This window comes from Cotesia glomerata, linkage group LG6 (genome assembly GCF_020080835.1).
Source record: "Cotesia glomerata isolate CgM1 linkage group LG6, MPM_Cglom_v2.3, whole genome shotgun sequence".
NCBI classification, from domain to species: Eukaryota; Metazoa; Arthropoda; class Insecta; order Hymenoptera; family Braconidae; genus Cotesia; species Cotesia glomerata.
The window spans coordinates 11,335,009-11,359,814 of NC_058163.1; the positions used below are offsets into that span (position 1 = coordinate 11,335,009).

Genomic DNA, 24,806 nt, shown 5'->3' on the forward strand with positions numbered 1-24,806 from the left:
TTACATGGATGGCCTCCGAGGTCAACCGTTTTAAATATTTTTCTTTCTTAATAATTAGATATCAGCTAAAAACGAAATTCGCGATAATTGACTTTATATGTTGGTTATGTCACAGTGGTGAGTAGAATGTAAAAAAATGTTTTTGTTTATAAACTAGGACTTCTTGAGACATGAAACTTAGGACATATAAACTTCAATAAATTCAGTAAAAATTTTCTTACAACAATCGTCTCTTTGGCAGCGGAGAAAAAGTCATTGTAAGGTTTCCAAAGCTTAACTTTACATGTAGCTATTCAGATAACGGACTAAGAATTTTACATTCATTTTACTTTTGCAGATCACAACCAATTAATTCTTTTACTGCGGGATCGCGGGAATGTAACAGATTAAAATGAATGTATTTTCTAAGTACTTGAGATGTGGAAAAGAAATTTGGCTACTTATTTTAGTAGAATTCATGAAAACATGTACAATTAATTTTCTATAAAAAATTGATGTCAGGGAGAAAATTTTAGTTAACAGAAAATTCGTCGCACTTTAAGCTCGGCAGATTTCAACTTCACTTATGAGACCTGCATATACTTTAGCTGAAACCTTCAATACTCATTTTTAATCTTTTTCTTCGTGTCAATTATTATTAATTTTTGTAAGAAAGCCACGGAAATGTTATAATGATTGCACATGGAAAGTGACAATGAATATTAGCTAGAAAAATCACATGGATAACAGGTACAAGCTAATTCGATGGAATTTGGAATCTGTGCAAGTCAAAACAATATCGATGCTTACAATTCTGTCCGCGGGGCATATTTATGTTCATACAAAAATAAAAAAAAAAGGAGAATAATCAAGATATGAATAAAAAAAATAAAAATTAAACATAAAATTTAATTTATTTCCTGTTACAATTCACCCAGCGAAGCGGGCGGGAAGCGGCTAGTATATATATATATATATATATATATATATATATATATATATATATATATATATATATATGTTCACGCTGTTAAAATCTACCTTTCATATCGAATGGGATTTTTTTTTAAACTTTCTAAACATTTGACTTCATTTTTGAGGTAAAAGACAATAAAAAATGATATGATTGATCAAAATTTATCAGTTGAATAACACCAAAATTGTATAATGGAAACATTTTTTTTTTGTTAAATATTAAAATTTAATAATAAATATATGGATATAAATAAAAAAAAAAAAATGTAATGCATTCATTGAAATGTCTTTAATAAAAAATATTACATCTTTTGTCGATGGGAAGATTGCGTTTTTTTTAATTTCTTTAATGCACACTTTGCTGCTGTACATTTTGCAATTCTATAATTTCTACCTATACCCTTGAATGAACCTTTGCCAAAAACATCAACTGTCACTCGTACTCTACGACCATCAGTTAATTTTTCTGGTTTGCCAAATTTAGCAGTTTCAGGCTCTAATTCTAATAATTCACGGATTGGTGACTTGGGAACATTCGTACTGAATTGCTCTAAAACCAATAAAAAAATTTATTAAGTAATGTAAAATTGAGTAAAAAAGTTACTTGAGTAATGATAAAAGAAAAATTCATTCATAAAAATATTTTTTACCTATTTCCGACTTCATTATTCTGTAATAAACATTCCAAACAGCATCAAGTGACATCCCACTATCAAGATAAATTGCACCAGCTAATGATTCAAAAACATCTCCTAATGCTTTTGGCACTTCGATATCTTCGGCCTCTTCACTATCTTCTTCTCCGATTAAATAGTACTGAAATTATAAAAGAAAATAATTAATTCCAATTAAAAAAAAATGTATTATATTTTTTAATTTACCTCTTCACTAATAGAATGTCCGTTTTCTTCTTGAATTCTTACAAACTGATCAATTACAACATTTAATCCTGGTGAAAGATGCCTAAAATATTTATGAAATCCACACCTAACAGCTAATGATGCAAATATTGTATTATTAACTAGTGCTGATCTTAAATCAGTTAATGCACCTGGTGAATGCTGTCTCGAATCCTCATATAAATGTCTAGTTATTAAATAGTCTAAAACAGCATCACCCAGAAATTCAAGCCGTTGATAACAATCAGTTAATTTATTAGGTTGATAAGAAGCATGCGTAAATGCTTGAAGAAGATAACTGACATCTATAAATTTATAATTTATACTCTCTTCTAAACAATCGTAACCATCTAACATTATACTTAATTCTCTTTCTGGATCAACTACATGTCTCAACAGAGGATTTCGTGGTTCTTCCAGTTTTTCCCATCGAGTTTGCGTCCAAATGGTTTGGCCATTTTCATCAACTTTCTGAACATATGGACTACTACCCGGATACTTATCTAGAGGTTTATCATGCTTATTCGGGTAAATAACTTTAGTCGCTGGTAAAACGTGGATTCCTAACCATTCCATAAACAAAAGAGCTCCTCTAGGACCATATGCTATTAGATAAGCTCCAATAAGCGCTTCCACGCAATCGGCTATGCTTTTATCTGGAATACTATGCTGAGTAATTAAATTATAAGGTATAGAACATTGCAAACTATCAAATTCATCAGTCTCACGGCTTTCATTTCGATCCAATTCAATTCTCATTAAATCAAGTTTGTACTCGGTTTCTTTAATCAATTGCGACATTTCATTACGATTTATCATTTGGAGTAATGGAATATCAGCTTGATTCCAAAGACTGGATGGCACTCCTGATTTTATAAAAACTTGCTCAAGTTCTCTTGGAACATAATAACAAGGAGGCAACCAATTGTCATGCGGTTCAAATTTAGTCGCTATCATACTTTCTCCGAGCATTTTTTGTCTACCTAATCTGTACAAATTTAAATTGCTTACTTGTTTAGAGCGTAAATGACTTAATTTACCTTCATGTATTACGTCATATGTACAATATAAATATGTTGTAATGGCATATTTTAGAAACGAGTCGCCTATTGTTTCTAAACGTTCTAAATTAATTCCATCATTTGCATTAGACATTGTTAATGCTTGTAAAATTAAGTTAGGGCTAGGACCAGGACTGCCTCGTAGTTCTGGCTGGTGATCAAAACTGAATGTTGAATCATTTTTATCAACAAGTGTAGGTGTTTCAATGTCATTACAGCCATTTTTATTATAACTCGACGATTTCTCAAGTGAAATATCTTTTTTTAGTAATTCTCCTACTTTTTTTACGTATTCTTTGGTAACTGGAGACAAATGTGACGGCTTATAAGTATCATCAATATTATTTATATATGTTTTTTTAGTGTTAAATGATATTTCTTGATTACTTGATATAAATAAATCACTCGTGATTATTTCATTTTCACGTTTCTTTGCAAACTCATAATGTTTACTTTCATGTAGTTTCAACTCTGAATTTTTATAATTATTTTCGCTATAAGGTAAGAATACATTCTCTATATTTTTATCATTTTTGAAAAGATCTAATATTTTTTTATTAATTTCTTGTTTTGATATTTTAGATTCATCCTCAACAGCTTCTGCTGTATTATCACCAGTATATGATATTCTCAACCCACGATTTTCATTATCACTTTCATCAGATGATTCAACAAATCCATCATCACTGTATGAATCATCAGAATAATAATCACCGACTTCAGATTCATAAGTTGGTGATCCACATCGTATATCACCCCATGAAAATTCTGGTTGTAGAACTGTTATATTATTAGGCAACGATTGAAACTGACTGTCCATACTTATTGAATTAATCGCCATATCATTAGACCAGGTTCCAATTTCTAATTCATTATTTATATTAAAATCGTTTTTATTTTCTTCAAAAGTATCCCAATTGTTATCACTACTAGGAGTAACTTGGTCCGTTTTTTTTTCATTTTTAGCTACTTCTGAAGTGGTATCATGTGAATTAAATATTTTTACACGGTCTTTAGACACACTTTTATCCGACTCTTTAGACTTTTTTAAAACTTCTGCTAAATTCCACCCGAAATTCAATGCCGGCCATTCAAAATCAGAATCCAAATATTGTTGTCCAAGATTCATCATTTCTGCCACTTGACATCTAATTTGATTAGCAAGTAATAATGCATTAATTCTGTACAAAATACAAGGTAAACAAACAGCTTGCCTCCATAATGATGCAGGAAATGGATGAATAGCACATAGCTCAGCAACTAAAATTTGTTTTTGTTCCAAGTTTTCGCGTTTAGCTCTTTTTGTTTCCTCACTACTCGTTGGTAATGCAACTCCTTTTCTATTAACGTATCTTGGAGTGAGAAAATTTAATCGAGCTGATGTATGATCAACATCTAAGAGAGGCTGCTCGGAATTTTGGATTTTAATGTCATATTTTTTTTTATAATATTCTTCAAATGTACTATAACCATCACCCGGAAACGAGGATTTGGGATTTAAATTTTTACAAATTTCAGCTACATAAAAATATTGAGGTTGATCTTGATTCCTATACCAAGGCATTATAACAGCATCATGATATTTTGAAGGATCAAATACAAAACTGACACGATCTTCCTCTTTAATATCACTAGGTGCTGTGCAACGATTGTCATAAATAACATCTAAGAACTTCCAGTCTACACTTACATCCTCAAATCCGTTAACTAGACCTAAAATTTATAGTTTATGTTATTAGTATAAATGTATAGTATAAATGTATAGTAAATAAATGTATAGTAAAATTCTAAGTAATACATTTCTTTTAACTCACATTTTTTCACAGGTACAATAACGTAAGAATTTTCTGATGCATTCGGATCAAAAATCATCAAATATTTTTGAAGTCTCAACACATTTGTAAATGTATAATTAAGAAATGTATAAATTCTTTCTATTTGAGTAGAATCTAATACTACTGAATTTTTACTAAGTTTTAGTTCAACTTGTACTTCTCCTGATCTAGTGTAGATAGGAAAAGGACACAGTTTTGGAATTTTTTTTAATGTTAGAATACCAAATCCAATATCTGATTCTTCAGGAGGATAAATGCGTCTTCCACGTGTATTTTGTTCTTCTGGTAATGGACAACTAAGAACCATTTTTATATGATACAAATATGTGGGAACTCCAACTGTAGGGCGGCAATCAGTCAATGATTCAGCTATCTGAAATAAATATTAGAAATATTTGTAATTTTGCTGTGATAATAAAATAAAAAACGGCTGGTTGTTAACCGAAATACATTCAAAGTTACAATGTCAAGATTGGAGCAATAATAAAATTCTATTAAGAAAGTTGAAGTTTATTTTAGAAATTTTCAGATGCATTTCACGGATATTTGAAAATTGAACATATTTTAACGCTATTCTAGAAAGATACAATAAATAATTTGAATATTAAATATCTGTTAATTTTAATAGGATTTTGGATATTGCTTAAAAAAAACGAATACAATAAATATACCTTTTTATAATAATATTGTCGACGTTTTGTTGTACCAGGTCGTGCTTCAGAGAGATCAGATTGACTTTCATCAGGTAACGCTGGAACTTCTGCATCTTCTGGTCTGGCTTTAAAATTTTCTTTTCCAATGGGCAATAGATTATCATCAATTTCATTTTCTTTATGTAATTTTATACATAATTGTAAAGCTGCTAAACGTCTAGCCATAGCTCTGTTGGGCATCGGGTGAGAAGTTATAACGGATTTCAACGGAGAGTTTATAGGTAATCTTAAGGAGCATTGGTAATGTAAGTTATTATGGATAATAACTTCATTTGTTGACCAGTCTGGTGTCAGTCGTGTAAATGTATCACTAGGTAATTTAGCACAATACCTGTAGAACAGACAATTTATTTCAATTGAAAAAATTTACTAAAGTAAGAAAAAATTAGAAAAAAGTTAAATTACCTATTTATTAACGATATTGCTGAATTAAATGTTACAATCGCTCCAGTTTCAGTTTGCAATGGTTGATACGATGGAATTAAATCTGAATATAAATCAGCTTCAATTTCCTCCTTTTCCATAGGTTCATTATTAGTACATTTTTGAAGTAAAATCTAACAATTAAAAATGATTATTATAATGAACGATCATGATCATTAGCAATAATAATTATTAAGAATTTTTTTATACTTCTTCAACATAGTGGTATTGTGATAGCTTCCAAATATACTCTTTAGAATTTGAATTTTCTACTAAGAGTACATGTAAAGCATCTGTAGCTTTCGCTCTACTTTTAGCTTGAACATATGATCGATAACTCTTAGGAATATCATATCGCATCACAAAATTACATTTTGGAATTTCAATTCCTATAATTAAATTACATAAGTAAATTTACAACGACAATAAAAAAAAAAAAAAAAAAAAAAAAAGTGGTTATAATGTACGTTATAGTTATTTAAAAAATCGATAAAATTTTTTCGATCATTTAATCTCAAAGTGACGTCAGATTCAATGAAGAAAAATTTATTTAATTATAAATAATTGTTGAAATAAACTAAATTTTGTTAAGAGCACTATATGGTATATCTTTACTTATTTTCCTTAATATAGTTATGTATAATTGAACTCGCTATATTTCTTAATACAAGTAAATTCTGATATTTGGCAATTTATTGTTGAATATTATATAAATTCATTGGTATTTAATCCCGTAAAAAATAGACATTGAAAAAATAATCTCAAAAGAACCAAGTCTCAATCATATTTTCATCTGGGGAGCTGTTTTTCTTTCTAACATTTTCTAACTGGAAGTAAAACAATATATGACTAATTTACTTTCAAAATCAACCATTAGATGGGAAATTAATTGATGATTTCCTTTTATTTATTTTGTTTTTTCATTTTTTTATTAGTCAAATATTTTCTAGATTTATTGTTCCGAGTATATTATTTCCTAGTCTACTTTTTCCGATTACCTTGGTATTATATTGAGTTGATATTTTCAAATATATTAGAAACACCAATATCGATTATTTTTATAGATACCTTTGTTAACCTTAAAATTCTTTAACTATTGAAGATTACCTTCTTCCAAAATTGCCGTTGCAATAAGTAAATTGCACTCATGAATTCTAAAACGTTTTAAAACTTCTTCTTGTTTCCGATATTCTGTTTCAGGATCTCGAAAGTGAGACACTTCATCATAAGTTCTCTCAGTTGTGTAAAGAGGTGATAAAAAATTCAAGTCATCATCACATTTAGCAATTTCCTATCAAATAGTATTTTATATTTTAAATAAAAATTAATAAAAATATTAAGAATATTTCATTTTTGAAATTTTATATTTAAAAAATTCATACTTACATATAATAAGTTAAACAAAACTTTGGCAGTAAATCCTTTATCCACAAATATTATACCACATAAAAGGTCAGGGTCTGTGATATTACGATGAGGTCGTAGAAATTTAGGTGTTTTCATTTTATCATTTGTTTTGTAAAAGTCTTTGGAAATAATTTTTGTAGTATTCTGATCTTGAACTTTGCTCAAGTTTCTATTAACGTTATCTGAAATAGAAATAAAACCAATTAAAATAAAATAACTTTGATTCTATTCGAATATAATTAAATAATTAATAAATTAAAAAATAATGTGTAAATATCTTACATTTATTAATATTATTGCATTTTTTGTTATTTTTATCATAAAGAGATGTAAAAGTTTTAAGTGTTTCTAGTAAACGATGGACTTTAGGTGTTGAAAAATTCCAAATTTTATTTTTTTCTGGAATGTTTCGAAATTCATAATCGCATATTGCACGAATTTTAATCATGACAGAGGCTATCATATTGAGTAATAGATAATGACGTTCATACGGTGTTTTAATTTTAAGTTTTTCAGCTAGAGCTAAAAGAGATAAAGCAGCACGATCTGCACACCATGATCCCAAAGTTTCAAGTATAGTTAAAAGATCTCGTAACATTTCACGTGGTTTTTCTGTTGGATCAGGAATTTTTTGAATATCTTCGAGAAATTCATCTTGATAAATTTCCGTTGGATCATACCGGTGATCGTCTAGAAAATTCATTGCATCCATTATTACTTCTTCGATTTTAATATGTAATTTTTCCTTCGTTCCGGTTTTAAATTCAACAATATACTCTTTTGGTTTTGAGCTATACCTGAAACATTAATTTATTTATCTAAGTACATAGTTCCAAAGAGAATAAATAATAGTTTCTAATATGCCAAAACCAGTTAACTATAAAACTATTCTCTATTATTTTTGTCAACTTTGATTCAAAATTAAAACAAAAAAAATTCTACTCAATTCATTGGAAAATCTTTTTCATCAAATTCCAACATAATTTTTTTTTTTAATTTAAAAATCAAGTTGTATACACATATTTATTCGGCATAAAAAAAATTATTTAGATTTTTTTTATATTTTTCTCACCTTAATATTGATAGTATGTCACTAGTTGTTTCAACATCACATTGAAAAGTGGACTCAAGTCGTTCTATTTCTAAACTCAATCGTCCAGGTTCTTCAGTTAATCCAAAGAGAGGAACAGCTAGTCCAATAAATCTACATAGTTTATTCCTGCTTGAACTTACCATTTTCAACGCTTTCTTAAGCTCGATATTTGTTAACAACAATTGACATTGTTCAATTATAATCAAATTTATTTGTAAGTCTAATTTAGTTTTTCTTAATAAATCATGAAATAGTTCACTCGTTGTCACAATAACCTGTGAAGTAAGTCAATTTTATTTTAAAATGAATTGATATCAGAATGTAAAAAAATGTGAGTATTTCTTACATGAACATTAAAAAAGTTATCGAGGAATGCATCACTTTCAATATTTGGGGTTCCGATACAAACTTTCAAGTCTGTTAATTGCTCAATATATTGCGCTTTTAACAGACATACTTCATAACTACTAAGAATATAAACAATTTTTTTACTCTTTGTGTTAAAGCTGAAATCAAAAATAATAAAAGATTAAGATTTAGCATTAGATGATATTGAAATTAACAGAAATTTGACAAACTTTAGTTTTATCTAAAGACATTAATGCTAAGAAAATATTTTTGAAAAATTGCATTCAGTTTTTTAGAATTTCTTAGTTTAAGATTTTTTTTCCATAATTTATTTGGTGAAAAAATTATTAAATGTTTGTTACTTTTAATATCATATCATATAAGATTAATAAAAACAATGTAAAATTATTTTTGTTTACTTTCGATTGCCGGTCACAAATTCTTGAATTAATTTAGTTGTTATAAATGTTTGCTCGGTGTACCTTCCTAAACAAATGATTATATTCTTTTGTTTAGCAGCATATAGTAATTCTACCTGTAGGTTAAAGAAGAGAAAAATTAATGGTATAGTTAATACACAAAGATTATTATTGTTTCGATTATTAACAATTATTATCTGTTTCTAAAAAACAATAACAAACCTGATATTCTTTTGGAGTAAAAGATTTAGTGTGCACTAAATCGTTAAATGGATATGCCATTGAAATTATTTGAAGAATATAAACTACGATATTAAATTTAGTAAAAAATTTTAATTTAATGATAGTTTAATAATTTCATTTATAAATTTTTTTAAACGATGATTCTTTCACAGAGGTTATACATTAGAAATTTCATTAGCATGATAGTCTATAACAAGACATCTTTGAATTTCATTATTCATAAAAACATTTAATATGTAATACTGAAAGAAAATAAGAAAAAAAACACCACACAATTTTTAAATTATATCATAAATTAACAGTATATTTGTGAGATGGATCTTCAACGTTCATTTGTTTATTTACACGCATTTTTCATTTCAAATTCTGTGATTACAACAGCTTTGAGTGCTACTGTGGCGCTGCGTAGCGGTGATGCCTTTTTTACGGAAGCCTGGTGGGCAGGGGTGAGTAGTTACGCGTAACGGGCAGTTTCTTACGTATTTTACGTAAACTACGTAAAATACTTTAATTACGGTATTATACGTCGATTTTTGTGCCCTCTAGCGGTCATTATTAAAATCTCCACAATTTTTGAATTTTAACCATTTTTCAACGGTTTTACTGACGAATAAGTTGGATATTTTAGTTTATCATAAAATGAGTTTATTTAGAAAAAAAAAGTATCAAACATTCTTGAAAGAAAATGATTTTTTAATTGAAAAATTGGAAAATAATAATGTTGATCGGTGTTTAAAGTGTAATTATCAGTTGAAAAATACTGCACAAGTTAGATTACAGAGTCACCGGTCATATATTTTTTTGATAAAAATTTATACTTTTATTTAATTTAAAAATAATAACGTGTCATTTTTGAATAATTAATAATACATTTTTTCCATTTATTTTAGAAATGCGTGTGGTGCAAAAAGTACTAATGCAAAAAGTACTAATTGCTTGGACAAAACTGACAAAACTAAGATATGTTAAAAAATGATACTGAAATCAGCCGACATCTGACAATATTAATGATTTTTATTAAAAATTAATTATAAAAAAAAGATATTTTTAAAAAATTTGCACTTGTAAATTTTTTTATTTTTTAGATGTGAAATTTTTTTTATAAAAATTTCTTCATAATAATTTTGAGGTTATAAAATTCTAAAGAATTAAAAGATGTCTTTTAATTTCAGTATCATATTAAAAATAACGATTATATTTGCAAAAAAAAAAAAAAAAAAAAAAAAAAAAAAAAAAAACTAAGTTCCACTCTGAATTTTAAAAAAATTTTTCTGTATATTTTTACAGATGCAAGGTGCATTAACAAAAAAAATGTCTGCTGATTTTTCATTTCATGAACAAACTGATACAAACTCAGATCTTCCACCTAACTGTGCAAATGATTTATCAATTATTGATGAGAAATTGACAGAATTTTTCGTAGGATGCAATATACCATTTAGCGTTGTTGAATCAACTCAATTTAAAGAGCTTGTTAACTCTTTGAATCCAAATTATAAACCACCATGCAGAAAAACTCTCTCAGGTACGCTGCTAAATAAGTTACACAACAAAATATCAAGTGAACATAGAAAAATTGATGAATCCGAAGGAGTAATAGTAATTGATGGTTGGAAGAATTCGGTTGCTTATACAAAAAATGTTGTATGTATAATTCATACACCAAATGAACCAAGTTTTTTTTTTAATTCTTGGGATTTTACATCAATGTCCGAAGATACGCAACAATTAACCAAAGTTGTTGAAGAAGCTGTCAATATGGCCAAAACGGACTACAACAAAAAATATATCTATGCCATGGTTTCTGACAATGCTCCAGTTATGACAGCAATGGGTAAAGCTGTCAATTTATGGCACGCAGGATGTAGTAGCCATAATGGTAATTTACTTGCCAAGGATCTCATTGATAAAACTTTTGCGGAATCTATAAATACAATCTTACGGGCATTTAAAGCTCCGGATTTAGAAAGAGAGGTAATAAAACTTGGAGGAATAAAAATGAAATTGGCTTGTGAAACTCGTTGGTGTAGCTATCAGGATGCATTTCGATGTTGTTTGAAAAATCTAGACATAATGAAAAAAATTGTGAACGATAAATTAAATGAGCAGTCTCTACCACGTCACTCAAATAGTTAGTAAAGTGAACTCAGCTCTACATTGTCTCAAAGTAAGGAAAAATATCTTTTCAACTCCTATAAGGAAATTACTAGTATCAGCAACCATCTTACCACTCGTTGACTATTGTTCCGTTGTATTGGTCGACTCAACTTCTGATAACAATTTAAAACTACAACGTGCGATTAACTGCTCTATCAGATTTATTTTTAATCTCAAAAAAGATGAGCACATTACACCTTTCAGACATGAGCTGGGATGGTTGTCTGTAAAGTATCGCCGAATGTACTACTACATGAGCTGTTATTTTTACAAGTTACTTCAAGCTGAAAAGCCCAAGTACTTACGAGAGCTATTCATTGAAGACATTGATGTTAGACGTTCCAATAGGCTAGCAGCTAAAAAACATACTTCCTTCAAGATACCTCATTTTGCTACCACCTATATGGAACACTCCTTCTTGATCTCCGTGATTCGTCTGTGGGAAGAACTACCAGAAGAAATCGTAAATTCAAGTAGCAGTGAAGTCTTCAAAAATAAAGTTTTTGACTATTTGCTAAATTTAGACAGTTGATAAATTGATAGATTAAATTTCTTGATTACAGTACTTGTATACTAATTAAAAAATTTAAATTGAGATAATAGTCGAATCAGTTTAGAAAAGTTTAAAAATGGTTAAAAGTTTTTTTTTTTTTTTTTTTAAAGAAAGTAAATTTGAAATATTAATTTTGCAATATTATTCTAAAATTTAGGTTAAGAACTATGTACTTACATTTAATATTATTATTTTTAAGATGTAAATATTTTGTATTTAAATTGCCATTTGGCCTGTGCCTTGGCATAAATAAATTTATCAATCAATCAATCAATCATTCTCTTAATAAAGTTAGAAAGCAAAATACAGAAGACAAATTATTTACCTTAAATAATTTGCTTTCTGATGATTCTTTGATAACAAAGCTGCAAGATTATATAGTTTTATCTGATCCCGTCTGTTCACTAATAAACAAATGTCAACAATCAAAGTGTACTCTACATGATGCTGCTGAAGAATGGATGAAGTTGAATATTCCGACTGAGAATGAAAAAATTCAAGAGATTGTCAAGAAACGAGTCGATAAAGTACTAACGCCTATTTTGTTAGCAGCAAACTTATTGCATCCGGTTTACCAAGGTAAACAGTTTCTTCATATAGAAAAATACCGTTTACAAGCTCTTGAGTTTATAAAACAAAAGTTAAATAAAACTTCGTACCATGAATTAGATGCGTATCTAAATAAATCTGAAATTTTTGGCACTTTATTAAAAAAAGAAACTATTCCTCCACAATTGTTTTGGCAAATGACTAAGAATTCATATCCTAGTATATCAAAATTAGCACAAAAATTGATTAATATTCCAGCATCATCAGCCCAAATTGAACGATTATTTTCCAACTGGTCATTTGTTCACTCATCTTTACGGAATCGATTAACAGTTGAACGCTCCGAAAAATTATTCGATATTTATTATTCATTAAAAATGAACCCTGAAACTTTGAAATAATTGCAGATTATTTACATAAAATACATCAATTTTACAACATTTTAATAAAAATAAATGTCTAATTAAAATTTTTATGCTTAAAAATTGTACTAATAACAACTTTACAATTGTATTTTTTTAATAGTTAATTAATCGATAAATATTTTATGTGTATAATTTTATTAGGTAATAAAAATAATTTTTCAATTTTAAAAGTGAATAAACATAAATAAAAACACAAATTTTATAAGAACAAGTTCATTTTCTTTTAATTTTAATATAACATTTACAATTTTTTTACAGAAGAAAATAAAAACATAAATAGAAAACCAATGACAAACTTTTTTGATTAAATATGAATTATCCCTCTTAGTTAATGGTAATCGCATGTAATTCTTACTAATTAATTTGATTGTTATAATTCAATATACATAAGAACTGATTTAACTGTGCAATAACAAATTGTTAACTTATAAATTATTAAATAATAAATTATTTAATCTATAATTAAATCACAGCAAAAGATTAAAAAATTTGATCACAGTGGTTAATCTCTTAAAATTATTTAAAATATTTTCACTTTAGCTCACCAAGTGATTTTTGGTTTCGTGTATTATAACTAATAAAATAATTTTTAAATGTAATAAAAGTATAATAATTAGTAATTTGTTAAAATTATTACATAAACAAGTATAAAATTAATTTTGTTTCTTTTGAAGAATATATAAAAAATAACTACATCTATATTAGATAATAGTGTTAATTGATGTTCATAAACTTTAAACTATCTAGGAGACACAGAATAAAATGAAAAATTTTAAATAACGTTTACTTTTAACAAGTTTACAATGGACAAAATCGGGAGTGAATTCGGAGTAAATTTTCATTTTTATCACTCAAAGTACGGGAATAAGTAAATTATAAATTATTTTTAATCACTTAAAACAAATTTCATAGATAAATTTTTTTTTTCGTCAGGATTAGAAAATATTTAAATTTTCAAAAAAATTGGAATTTTGACAAAATTTCAAACAAAAAAAATTGTCACTGTGAGTAATTTATAATAATAATTGATCAAGGGGTACAAGAATTTTCTATTATATACGTAATTATCATCAAAAAGTACGATAGTGGAAGAAATTTTTTTTTTTAATTGAATTCTTAAACGTCATTTAAAATTTTCCATTTTATCATGTCGTTTCCATAGAAAAAATCCTGTTGTTGTAGCAGGGTTTTGTCCTGTTGTACCATTTATTTTTTTCCGTGTTTTATTTATATAAGTCGCTTCTTGTAGACTATGATAAAATTAAAAAAAAATATTCTAACAAAGAGTTTCGTTAATATCTTAATACAAAAAATTGTTATTAACAATATAACTATGAATAAAAGTGAGCTAGCGGTAGAGAAAGGCAGCACTGCAAATAAAAAGGAAAACAAAGGTAAAAACTATGCCATCCCTGTTGAAAACATCCAATACAGTCCCATACAGAACAATAGAATCTGTAATAGCTTATATGTAATCTATCTGGAGTAAAAAATTTCCAGATAGATTGAGATTTGGAATCTATTGGAATCTATATGTAAGTCTATCATAGCGGAGTTTCTTTATTGGAATTAATCGGATTATAATGTTATTTGTATTTGTATGGATCTTATCTGCACCTTACACTTAGGTTTGTATCTGTTCTTTTCGTAAGTCTATATGGACATAAAAAACTATGTGGATTTCCGAATGCGAAACAGAAAATTTTTTTAATGATTTTTAATGACAATTCCTCAATCGGAAAAAATTATGTATTCTACATGTAATAGCCACTCTGAAAATATCAGAATTTTTAAGTAATTCCATATAAACTGGAAATAAATAGTTTATCTGCCAACACCAATAACACGACATTTTGGTCTATGTTATTTTATGAGCAGTTACGAACATAATCAATAGAGGAAAAATATTGCTGCTGTCACAGGATTTTATCTGGCTGCTCCCATAGGATAAGTCCTGTTGCTCTCACACGCTTGCGTCTTATTGCAGTACCTGATTTTTTTCCGTGTAGTTTTTTGTTTTCTTATCTTTAATAGGTTCGGTGAAATCATTCAAAATGAATGTGTTTGGCTAATATTGACACACTATAGATTAAATGTTAAGAGTCTGATTCTAAATACTCAATCATTCAAAAGCTATTCGTCAGATTTTTTTATTCTTTATTTAGATTTTTACTTAATTTATTATATTTCAAAAGTTTTCTCTAAAGATTAGACTGGAAAAAAAATTTTTTCAGGACCCATTCAAATTTTTTAAAAATTAACAAAATTTTTAATCTTAAAAATCTTGGACGATTCCTTAAAAAATTTTATATTGAGCTGATCTTTGGAAAGGGCTTTTGACAACATGATAAGCTAACATTTGTTCATAAGAGGCTTGAAATTAAAGTCGGTTTTCTTTTCAGCTAGCCTCATAAATAATTAAATTGAGTTACCTAATCCAAATGGAAAAAATTCAATTTTACGGCAAAATTGTCCACTTTCATTAAGAAACCGTTGCGGATAAAATTCCTCCGCATTTTCCCAACATGATTCATCAAAATTTGCACTGTGAAAATTGAAGAGAACAACAGTGTCCTAAAAACGATAAAACATATTAAAAAATGATATTTCACATTGATGTTTTTCATGAGCTTGAGATACTATTATTACCTTTGGAATATGAAAACCTTCCAACCAAACATTCTCTGTTGTTCTGTGAGGAAGAGCTAAAGGAGCAAGAACTAATACTCTGAGTGCCTACGACAAAAATTAGTTAAATGATATATATTATTGATAATATTTTTTTCTTACTTTTGTCAAAAATATTCAGATTACTTCAGATAAAAAAGCTTCAATTCGAGGTAACATCGGTATGTGATCAATTTTTGGCATATTGTTACCAACAACCATATCGAGATCATCTTTTAACAATTTAATCCAATCTGGATGGTGAACGAGGAGAGCGAATATGCCTGATAATGAATCAATTGTTGTTTTAGAACCAGCCAAAAATAGATCCAGACATATTACAATCAATTCTTTCCCTAAAAAGAAAAAAACTAGTTTTTATTAGAAATGTTTGTAACTTCAAAAAACAATTCGGAAAAGAACATTTTTTTCAGAACGGAGGTTTTTAGATACTAGTACGTGAAAATTGTTGAAAGTATTGTAAGTCAAAAAAAAGGTATACAGTAAACTTGCTAAACATTTCTCTGATGACATACTTCCAAGCTTGAAATTACAAAAAAAAAAAAAAAATCTTACGATCATAAGAAAATTGTCTTGATGTTTCATCATATCTTTCAAGAAGATATGCATCGATAAAATTGCTCGCTGGTTGATGTAGCTGAATTTTGTTCAAATGGATCTCTATTTCATCATCAATAAACTTCCAAAGTTTATGAAGGGTTTCCATGAGGCTTGTATACCCTGATATTTCTGGTATAATAAACTGAAGAAATGGAAAATGATAAATAAGTCCTCCTAACGTGTCATTTGATCTAAAAAAAATAAATTATTAGATTGATTATTACAGCAATGCTTTGTTAAAGTCGAACAAAAAATTTACTCGAATGCTTCATGTATAGTTGTGAGGATATTATGAAGTCTAACATCATCGTAATCAAATCTGTATCCTGCTAATAAAACCCATAGAGAGTTTAGAACAGCAACGTCAAAAATTTTATTCATTGCGATCTTCTCTTTGTTGTTTGTAATTTTTTTTTTCAAATAACACACTAGTGTTTCTGCTTCTTCTGTTAGATATTTATCAACTAAGCGATGCCTGAATCCAATATGAGATATATATTTTATTGTGTTACGTTTACTTTGATACCATAATGGACCATCCGCAAACAGGATGCCTCTTCTTTTGCCGAATGCTCTAACTTGGAAGAAAAAGCCATCGGGTCTTCCTTGGAATTCAGGTTTCATAAGAGTTTTTCTCAATAAATCATTACCTGAGATAATCACAAACTTTTGACAACCAAGTTTTAATTCTAAAATAGATCTATATTTTTAAGATAATTCATTGATAGCAATATACATATAACCAAATTTATTTTTCAATTCTTGAAATTTAAACATACATCCAACAATCGGTAGCCATTTGGGACCTGTTTAAATAATTATTTGATTTATAAATTTATTACGATATTTAGTAAAAATATATATTGAATTACTTAATTAATAAAGTTGTTTTCAATTTACCTGGTGGAAATTTGTGAGGCTTTTGATGAGTCCAAAAACAAATACTCGACAATATTACTAACGAAGATAAAAATAAAAGAAACATTTTCCTGCATCAGTACCATTGAAGTGTGCCGGCTTTTATTTACATCCTACTGCTCAGGTAGTTACTTTTTATACTATTGATTCAAAAAGAATCTAATAATAGTTATTCTGATGATCTTTAGATATACTTGAACTTATGACGGCATACAGTAACAATACATGCTTTAAACGATTTTGTATACTTTATTGTTGTGTATTTGTAACGGAAATATTTGACATCGGTAATACGGGAAAAAACGTAATAATTTAGATTAGTTATTTAAAAAATTAATGTGCATCTTTAAGCTCTATAAATATAAATTTATAAAATTGAGCACATTATTTTGCACTAATTTTGTTTACTTACAATTTCATAATTGTAAACTTTCATAAAACGAAGTTTTCACGAGTTGAAAAATCGGCTGAAGAACTTCCACCATCCATATTGACAGAAGAATAATTATTGTATTTAGTAAATTTAGCGCGGTTAAGAGAACTTTACAAAATTTTCAAAAAGAAATTGGATTTGATGAAGAATTGAAAAATTATTAAGCAAGTACGTATTATTTTTTAAAATTAAATATATCACGAAGCAAGTGACTGATTTTGACGAACTTGGCGGTGGTTGACGCAGTTTTTTTTTTGTATTAATAGTTGACTCATTGCATCGAAAAACGATCTGAGACGAAATTTTGAAGTTATTTGAAAAAAACACTTTTTTGAAATTTTTCGACAACGATATCTTTTAAATGAATCGATCGGTTTTGATATGGTTTGAGGGAGGTATTTAAGCATAGAAAAGTTATTCCTGACTTGCTAAACGATCCACGCAGAAATTTTAAAGTTACGTAAATTATTGCATATTTCATTTTACTATGGTACATTTCAATTTCTACCATTTACTATGTCTGACCCGTGAAAAAATATTCTGATCAGGCTTGATATGAGCTGATAAGGCCATATAAAAATTTTTGATATGTTCATATCTGGCCTGATATGATCTGATATGTCCATATTTAATTTTTGATATGTCCTGATATGGCCTGATATGAAAATTGGCCATATCAGGCCTGATCAAGCCTTATCAATTTGATATGTCTATATCAGACTTGATATAGCTTGATATGCTCATATCTAATTTTACATTATTTTTTAATAGGTCCTGATATGCTCTGATATAACCTTATAAAGTTATATATACTTTGATAAACTTGAAAAAAAAATCCCTTATCAGGGTTGATATAACTTGATATGGATTCATATGGTCTGATATACTCATACCCTTATCAGCACATAAGTAGTCTTATGTACTCATATAAAGGCATACCCGAATAAAAAAAACTATTTATCATTATATATGATTCATATCTAATTATATAGAAGCATATGTAATTCATTTATGATTATATAGATGTATATATAATTCATATAAAATTATATATGAATCATATAGAATTCTATATAATTTTTTTTACTCCAGTGAGTATTTTGTGATTACCATAAAACATTCTCTTTTTCTATCTAAGAGTCTGTTACTCCAATGATTCACAATCTTTTAATATATAGTATTTTTCGGATGAAATAATAGGAATTAAAAACAAAATTTAATTTTACAAAAATTATTAGTTTTGTCAAGTTCAAAAATTGTTAGCCAAGCCCTCCAGCAATATATAGTTCCATATACTAAACAAATAATTCCATTAAAATTTAAGCTTTCAATTCTCATTTTATCTCGATAATTTTTTTAATTTCAAAGAAATTATAAATTTTAAAGCAACGAAGTACCTGAACAATATATCGTAGAATCATTTTTGCGATTTCATGTATACATAGATAATTTTATAAATCTACATATAGATACCATTATTATATATAAATATTGACAGTTAATAATTAATAAATTAGATAAAAAATTTTTTTCACTACGAATCGATCATGTATACGATTCGCATTACTTGTAGTTATAATAAACTTTGTTCTCCAAGTAAGTCTCTTAGGTAAACGGGTAGTGAATTAGTCTTTCAAGCGGTAGGTCCCCGGTTCGATTCCCACTCGCGCCGATTTTTTTTTCCTTTGGAAATAATTATATATAATTATACATAATTATATAGGGCCATTTTTCATTTATAATTATGTAATATAATGATATATAATTTTTTTTACCGGGGCGGGTACATAGTCTGATATACTTATATCAAGGCATATATAGTCTGATATGGCCAATTTCCATATCATGCCTGATATGGACGGTTTATATCAGGCCTGATATAGTCTGATCAGAAAATTTTTTCACGGGGATTTCATTTGTTTCGGAAATTACTATGGGCCATTGTAAAATTTTATTCTGAGTCAATAAGGTTCACTAGTAATATGCACCATTGTAATATCTAAAATCCATGCAGAATAAAAAATAATGGAAATTTCTCACCATGTTCTTAAATCGATCGATACATTAGTTTTAAAGTTATCGCAAAAAAAAAAGTTTTTTGAAAATTTCATTTTTGAGATTTCTTCACATCTACCGAGCCGAGCCGAAGTGATTCAAATTTACATGAAATCTGATTTCATGGAGACGGAAATTCCACGGTCAAGCTGTTTAAAACAATGAAAAACTTACTAAAAAAGCTTTTAAATATAAATTATTTCCGTTTCCATAATTATTGTCCAATTCTACAGAATTCATGTGCAAGACCAAAAATTTAGAATTGTTAAATATTTTCAAAACCAGTCTTCAGACCGATGCCTTTTTATCTTTCTTATTCGTTGTCTATGGTTAAGTTTTTACTTTACCAAGTGAGATACCTAACCTCAGGGTAAAACACATTTGAATCAATATTTTTATCTTGAATAAAAATTATACTCTGAACAAGTAAAAGTTAAGGTTAAAAAATGAGCTAGAAAATATTACTGCCTATACTTTAATTCTTACATTCTTTGTAAAAAGAAAATTCTTATAGTCAATTTTATCATCTGATAGAAAAGTAAAACTTTCGCACGACTCATGATGCGAAGCATCAGAGCTAGTGCTTTACGATCGAAAAAATTTTTTCGTCTCATTTCAGCAACTATTTTTATTATTATAGTCTTGTTAGTTCAAGAAATCAAAATATGTTGCATACTATTGTGAAGATAATTTAATAGAGATTAATTCCGTACTTTTCAAAAATTTATTAAGTGCAAAATAGAAACGGAAAAAAAAACATCAAATTGTTAAAAAAGTGTTTCTGTCCGTCATGTATGAAACCCTGAAAACACTGTAACTTGCAAAAAAATCCATTAATTGAGTCAAATTTTTTTTTTAGAAATTAGGAAAACGGTTGACCCTAAAGGCCATCCCTGCAACTTCCCACTAATTCCATATATCTATATAAGCGCTTAAATTAAATTGCACTTATAACGTTTTTTAACTCTTCGAGCTCAAAAATATAATTTATGTAATATTTTGAGCTCTCAGAGCTCAAAGAGTTAGCTGTTTTATGCTTTTGAACTCTTTGAGTTCAAAAGTCTGATAGAGGTTTAATTAAAAACACTATTCCCCATAGAGGAAAGTACCACGGGGCCTAGCTTGGCCCAGCCTTGGCTCAACTATGTAAAACTCTGGGCCAAGCTTGTAAGCCAGGCTTGGCCCAGTCCTGGTTGAAGTCTGGGATGATAACGATGGGCCAAGCCTGGTTACCAGGACTGGCCCACGCCTGGTTACCAGGGCTGAGCCATAGTTAATTTTCAAGTCTGGCCCATGCCATTTGATAAAAAATGATAAAAAAGAATTATTGGAATGTTATTTTTTTATTTTATTTTGTAAGTAAAGTAAATTCAAACCTAACTGTTGCTAATTATAAGAAATAAAGTGTGAAAATCGTATCCGTTCTTCTAATCGAGATTCGAACCCGAGCCGCGCGCTTGCCAGACCGATAACTAACCCCTACACCGTACGACCGATAAGTTGATGCACATCTTATTATTCTGATAAGCTAAATCTATATAGTGACGAAGTGTGACGGTTTATTATTTATATAATTTATGTTATTTAATATTGTGTTTCGATGAAAATTAACTATTTTTTACAAATGATTATTATAGTTAAAAAAAATGAAAGAGTCAAGTTGTTATACTACTTTAAACTTTGTACATCGTTCTGTATATTTTTAATATCTTATGATAAATTTTCATGTTTAAAATTATCAATATTAAAAATTCAACTGTAAATTATTATATTTTAATTTTTTTAAGACTACATCAATTTTGACGATATGCAATTGTCTTGGTTAAATAATAAATTTTAAATTTTAGAATTTGTTGGCAAATATTCGTTAAACAATAAATGTTTACTGTTTAAAATTTTATTACTTAAAGATTTATTAAGTTTGAATTTCCCATTGAATGGCTAAGGCTAGGTTACCCAATTCTGGCTCAAGTCTTGGTTGCCATTGAACGCCCATGGCTACAAAGAAAAAAAAATTTACTTAAATCAAGTAAATAATTTTTAAGAATTTCATCTTCTTGATTTGAGTAGAAAAATTCTTAAACTAAGAAATTTTTCTCGATTTAAGTAAATTTTATTTAATTAAAGAATTTTTCGTTTTGATTGAAGACAATTAAACTCTTCAAAGTTATTTTCTTGGTTCAAGAATTTTTCTCTTGAATTAAGTTAATTTTTTTTTTCAGTGTAGGTTTCCCAATCTTGGCTAACCCTTGGGTAATCATTGTGGCCGTGACTGGGTGACCCAGTTCTGGCCCAGGCTCGGGTAATAATTGGGCCGACCAAGGCGTGGTTGCCCAGTCTTGGCCCAAGCTTGAGTCACCGATGAATCGCCAAGGCTAGGTTAGCCAGTCTTGGCACAAGCTTGGATAATTATTGGCATGGCCGAGGCTGGGTTAACCAGTTTTTTTTTTGGATTTCTTAACCCTTTAATGTTCAGCCTTGAATCCCCACTCTTAATTTGACTCATATGTCTTTTTCTTTGATCGAGAAAGCTATAGCCTTTTTCCTAGAGAGGAGGCCAGAAAAATAGTAGACTGGGACGCATGGACAGACTACTACAACAACTAAACCGTCTCTCACATAACCGCATAACGGACTATGATTGGCTCTCTCCCCTAACAGCTCACACCGAGATTCTTTGCGATTCCAGAACACTAAAGGGTTAAAATCTATCGGTTCAAATTGGTCCAAATCGGTCAAGCCCTTTCGAATGGTGGCAACCGCGATGAAATCGCTCAAGCTGTTCAAGAGTTATGAGAGGTTTATATATACACACGGAAAAAAATAAATAGTAAATGCAACATGATGCAGTCTTGGTAAATAAACATGATGAAATCATGTTGCATCCACATGATTTGTCATGTTTCGGCCACATGACAATCATGTTGCGGTAGCATGAAGAAATCATGTGGCATCCATGACAAAAATGTGGCAGTAACATGATTTTCATGTAGCCTTAATAGCATAAAATTAAGCTGCAACAACTAAATATTTATGCTTCAAAAACATTATTTATTCACAGATTCGGTAGAATCTGGCGCCAAGTTCCGTTCAAATCCGTTGTAAACGGAGCGCCAGACTACCGACTATATGTTTACTGTAAGCAGAACGGTTTTTTGAGGCTGCGAAATTTTATTTAGTTATACAGTACTTTTTTTACCCAATTTGTTTATCATAACAGTAATTCATAATTTATTTCACCGTATTAATTAATTATATTCACTTATAACAATTCATTTACTTGAAATTATTAAATTTTATCAGCACATACTATAGCTCGTTCACAAATTTCGATCCTGACTTTTTTTTATGGAGAAAGGTCAGCGCCACAGACTAGATAAAATAAAAATGTGTAGTAATACTCCTATAGATACCAACTACAGTTAAAAAAAGTAATTCACAGCTTACATTTACGGCCGCCAGGGTGCACTGGAATTATATCTACATAAACTGTAGCTTCAAGGGGATAGTTTGCAGTAAAAAATGCAGTCAACACGAGATTTAAGTTGGTACCAATTGTAAATTTTCATTATAATTACAAAAAATACTAAAATCCGAACAAAAACAGTTTCACTGTAAAAAAGTCGCGCCAAGTCCACGTTCATAAGACTATTAGGAAAAAAAATTTTTTTTTTCTTTACAAAAAGATACAAAATAAAAAAATTCAAGTAACCGATATGATTGTTTATGATTTTCGGAAATTAAAAAAAATTATTATTGTAAATTTAAAAATTAAGAAAAAAATTTTAGAACGTACTTGGTGTGCGTCATTGTGTATTTCAATTTTTTTAAAGTCCTAGTAAATAGATTTTACGAATTTCATTAAAAGTAAAATATTTTGCAACCGCGCACACTAAATACGTTCTAAATTTTTTTTTTTAATTTTTAAATTTACAATAAAATTTTTTTTAATTTCCGAAAATCATAAACAATCATATCGGTTACTTGGATTTTTTTATTTTTTTATTTTGTATCTTTTTGTAAAGAAAAAAAAAATTTTTTTTTTCCTAATAGTCTTATGAACGTGGACTTGGCGCGACTTTTTTACAGTGAAACTGTTTTTGTTCGGATTATAAAGTAACTAGGTTTTTTAGGATTTATAATATTGCAGATGAAAATAAGAGTAAATTATTGAATTACACAATTTGTGAACGATATCTTTGTTTATTTAAATTATATACAATTCTTATCGCCAATAGCTTTGGTTTGTGATAAAAGTAATTAAATTATTATTAATTGTTATGCTCAAAGAGATAGTATTTCTATGCATTTGAGCTCTTCGAGCTCAAAAGTCTGATAGAAGTTTCATAGAACACTACTTTTCGAATTTTCAAACCGCAATAACTTTTGAACGGATCAACCGATTTTCACGCGGTTGGCGGCATTCGACGCAGTTTTATCAGCCTCATAAAGAATTTTCAGGTTTTAATTGATCAAACCAAAAATTTCGGAGTAATTTCGAAAAAACACTTTTTTCGGTTTTCTTTCGATATCTCTCGAACGAATTAACCAATTTCGACCAGCTTGGGCGTGATCGACGTGGTTTTTTTTATTGTCTAGAGCTGATTAGTTTTTGGAATCGATCGGTAGAGCCGTTTAAAAGTTATCCAAAAAAAAACCACATTTGAATAAACTTTTTTTTTAGTTTTTTTAAGATTTCTCAAAATCTACTGATCCGAATCAGTCTAAATTATACTCAAAATCTAAGTTTGGCCAAGCCCTTTCAAATGGCACCAAACGCGATAAAATCGGATGAGCCGTTCAAAAGTTATAAGCGGTTCACATACTTTCACACACACACACACACACACACACACACACACACACACACACACACACACACACACCTGCAGCAGAGGAGAAACTGCTACCAGGCGCGTCTCCCCGTAGCGGATGGGTTGACACTCGCTGTCCTTGAATGACACCTAGGTCTCTTAGTTGATGAGGTACAGAGGGTAGGAGCTAAATAAAATACACTCCCGTGGACAAAACTC

The 24,806-nt window shown here is 28.7% G+C and overlaps 2 protein-coding genes and 1 long non-coding RNA gene across 3 annotated transcripts; all 3 read right to left on the reverse strand.

Moving 5' to 3' along the window:
* Positions 1 to 1,221: 1,221 nt before the first annotated feature.
* On the reverse strand, positions 1,222 to 9,763 carry LOC123266762 (endoribonuclease Dcr-1). Its single transcript, XM_044731159.1, has 14 exons — positions 9,375 to 9,763; positions 9,153 to 9,268; positions 8,732 to 8,891; positions 8,365 to 8,660; positions 7,575 to 8,089; positions 7,272 to 7,474; positions 6,993 to 7,176; positions 6,096 to 6,274; positions 5,868 to 6,019; positions 5,421 to 5,793; positions 4,729 to 5,122; positions 1,836 to 4,627; positions 1,605 to 1,770; positions 1,222 to 1,504 (listed from the first exon to the last, which is right to left on the reverse strand). The coding sequence occupies exons 1-14, from the start codon at positions 9,432 to 9,434 to the stop codon at positions 1,257 to 1,259; spliced, it is 5,838 nt and encodes a 1,945-aa protein (XP_044587094.1). The 5' UTR covers positions 9,435 to 9,763; the 3' UTR covers positions 1,222 to 1,256.
* Positions 9,764 to 14,187: 4,424 nt separating this feature from the next.
* On the reverse strand, positions 14,188 to 17,378 carry LOC123266763 (methyl farnesoate epoxidase-like). The gene is made up of 6 exons (XM_044731160.1): positions 17,268 to 17,378; positions 16,627 to 17,173; positions 16,323 to 16,558; positions 15,894 to 16,102; positions 15,729 to 15,815; positions 14,188 to 15,653 (listed from the first exon to the last, which is right to left on the reverse strand). The coding sequence occupies exons 2-6, from the start codon at positions 16,989 to 16,991 to the stop codon at positions 15,498 to 15,500; spliced, it is 1,053 nt and encodes a 350-aa protein (XP_044587095.1). The 5' UTR covers positions 16,992 to 17,173; positions 17,268 to 17,378; the 3' UTR covers positions 14,188 to 15,497.
* Positions 17,379 to 18,871: 1,493 nt separating this feature from the next.
* On the reverse strand, positions 18,872 to 24,806 carry LOC123266693. Its single transcript, XR_006509839.1, has 3 exons — positions 24,660 to 24,806; positions 23,674 to 23,676; positions 18,872 to 18,882 (listed from the first exon to the last, which is right to left on the reverse strand). It is a non-coding gene; the product is annotated as an uncharacterized LOC123266693 (long non-coding RNA).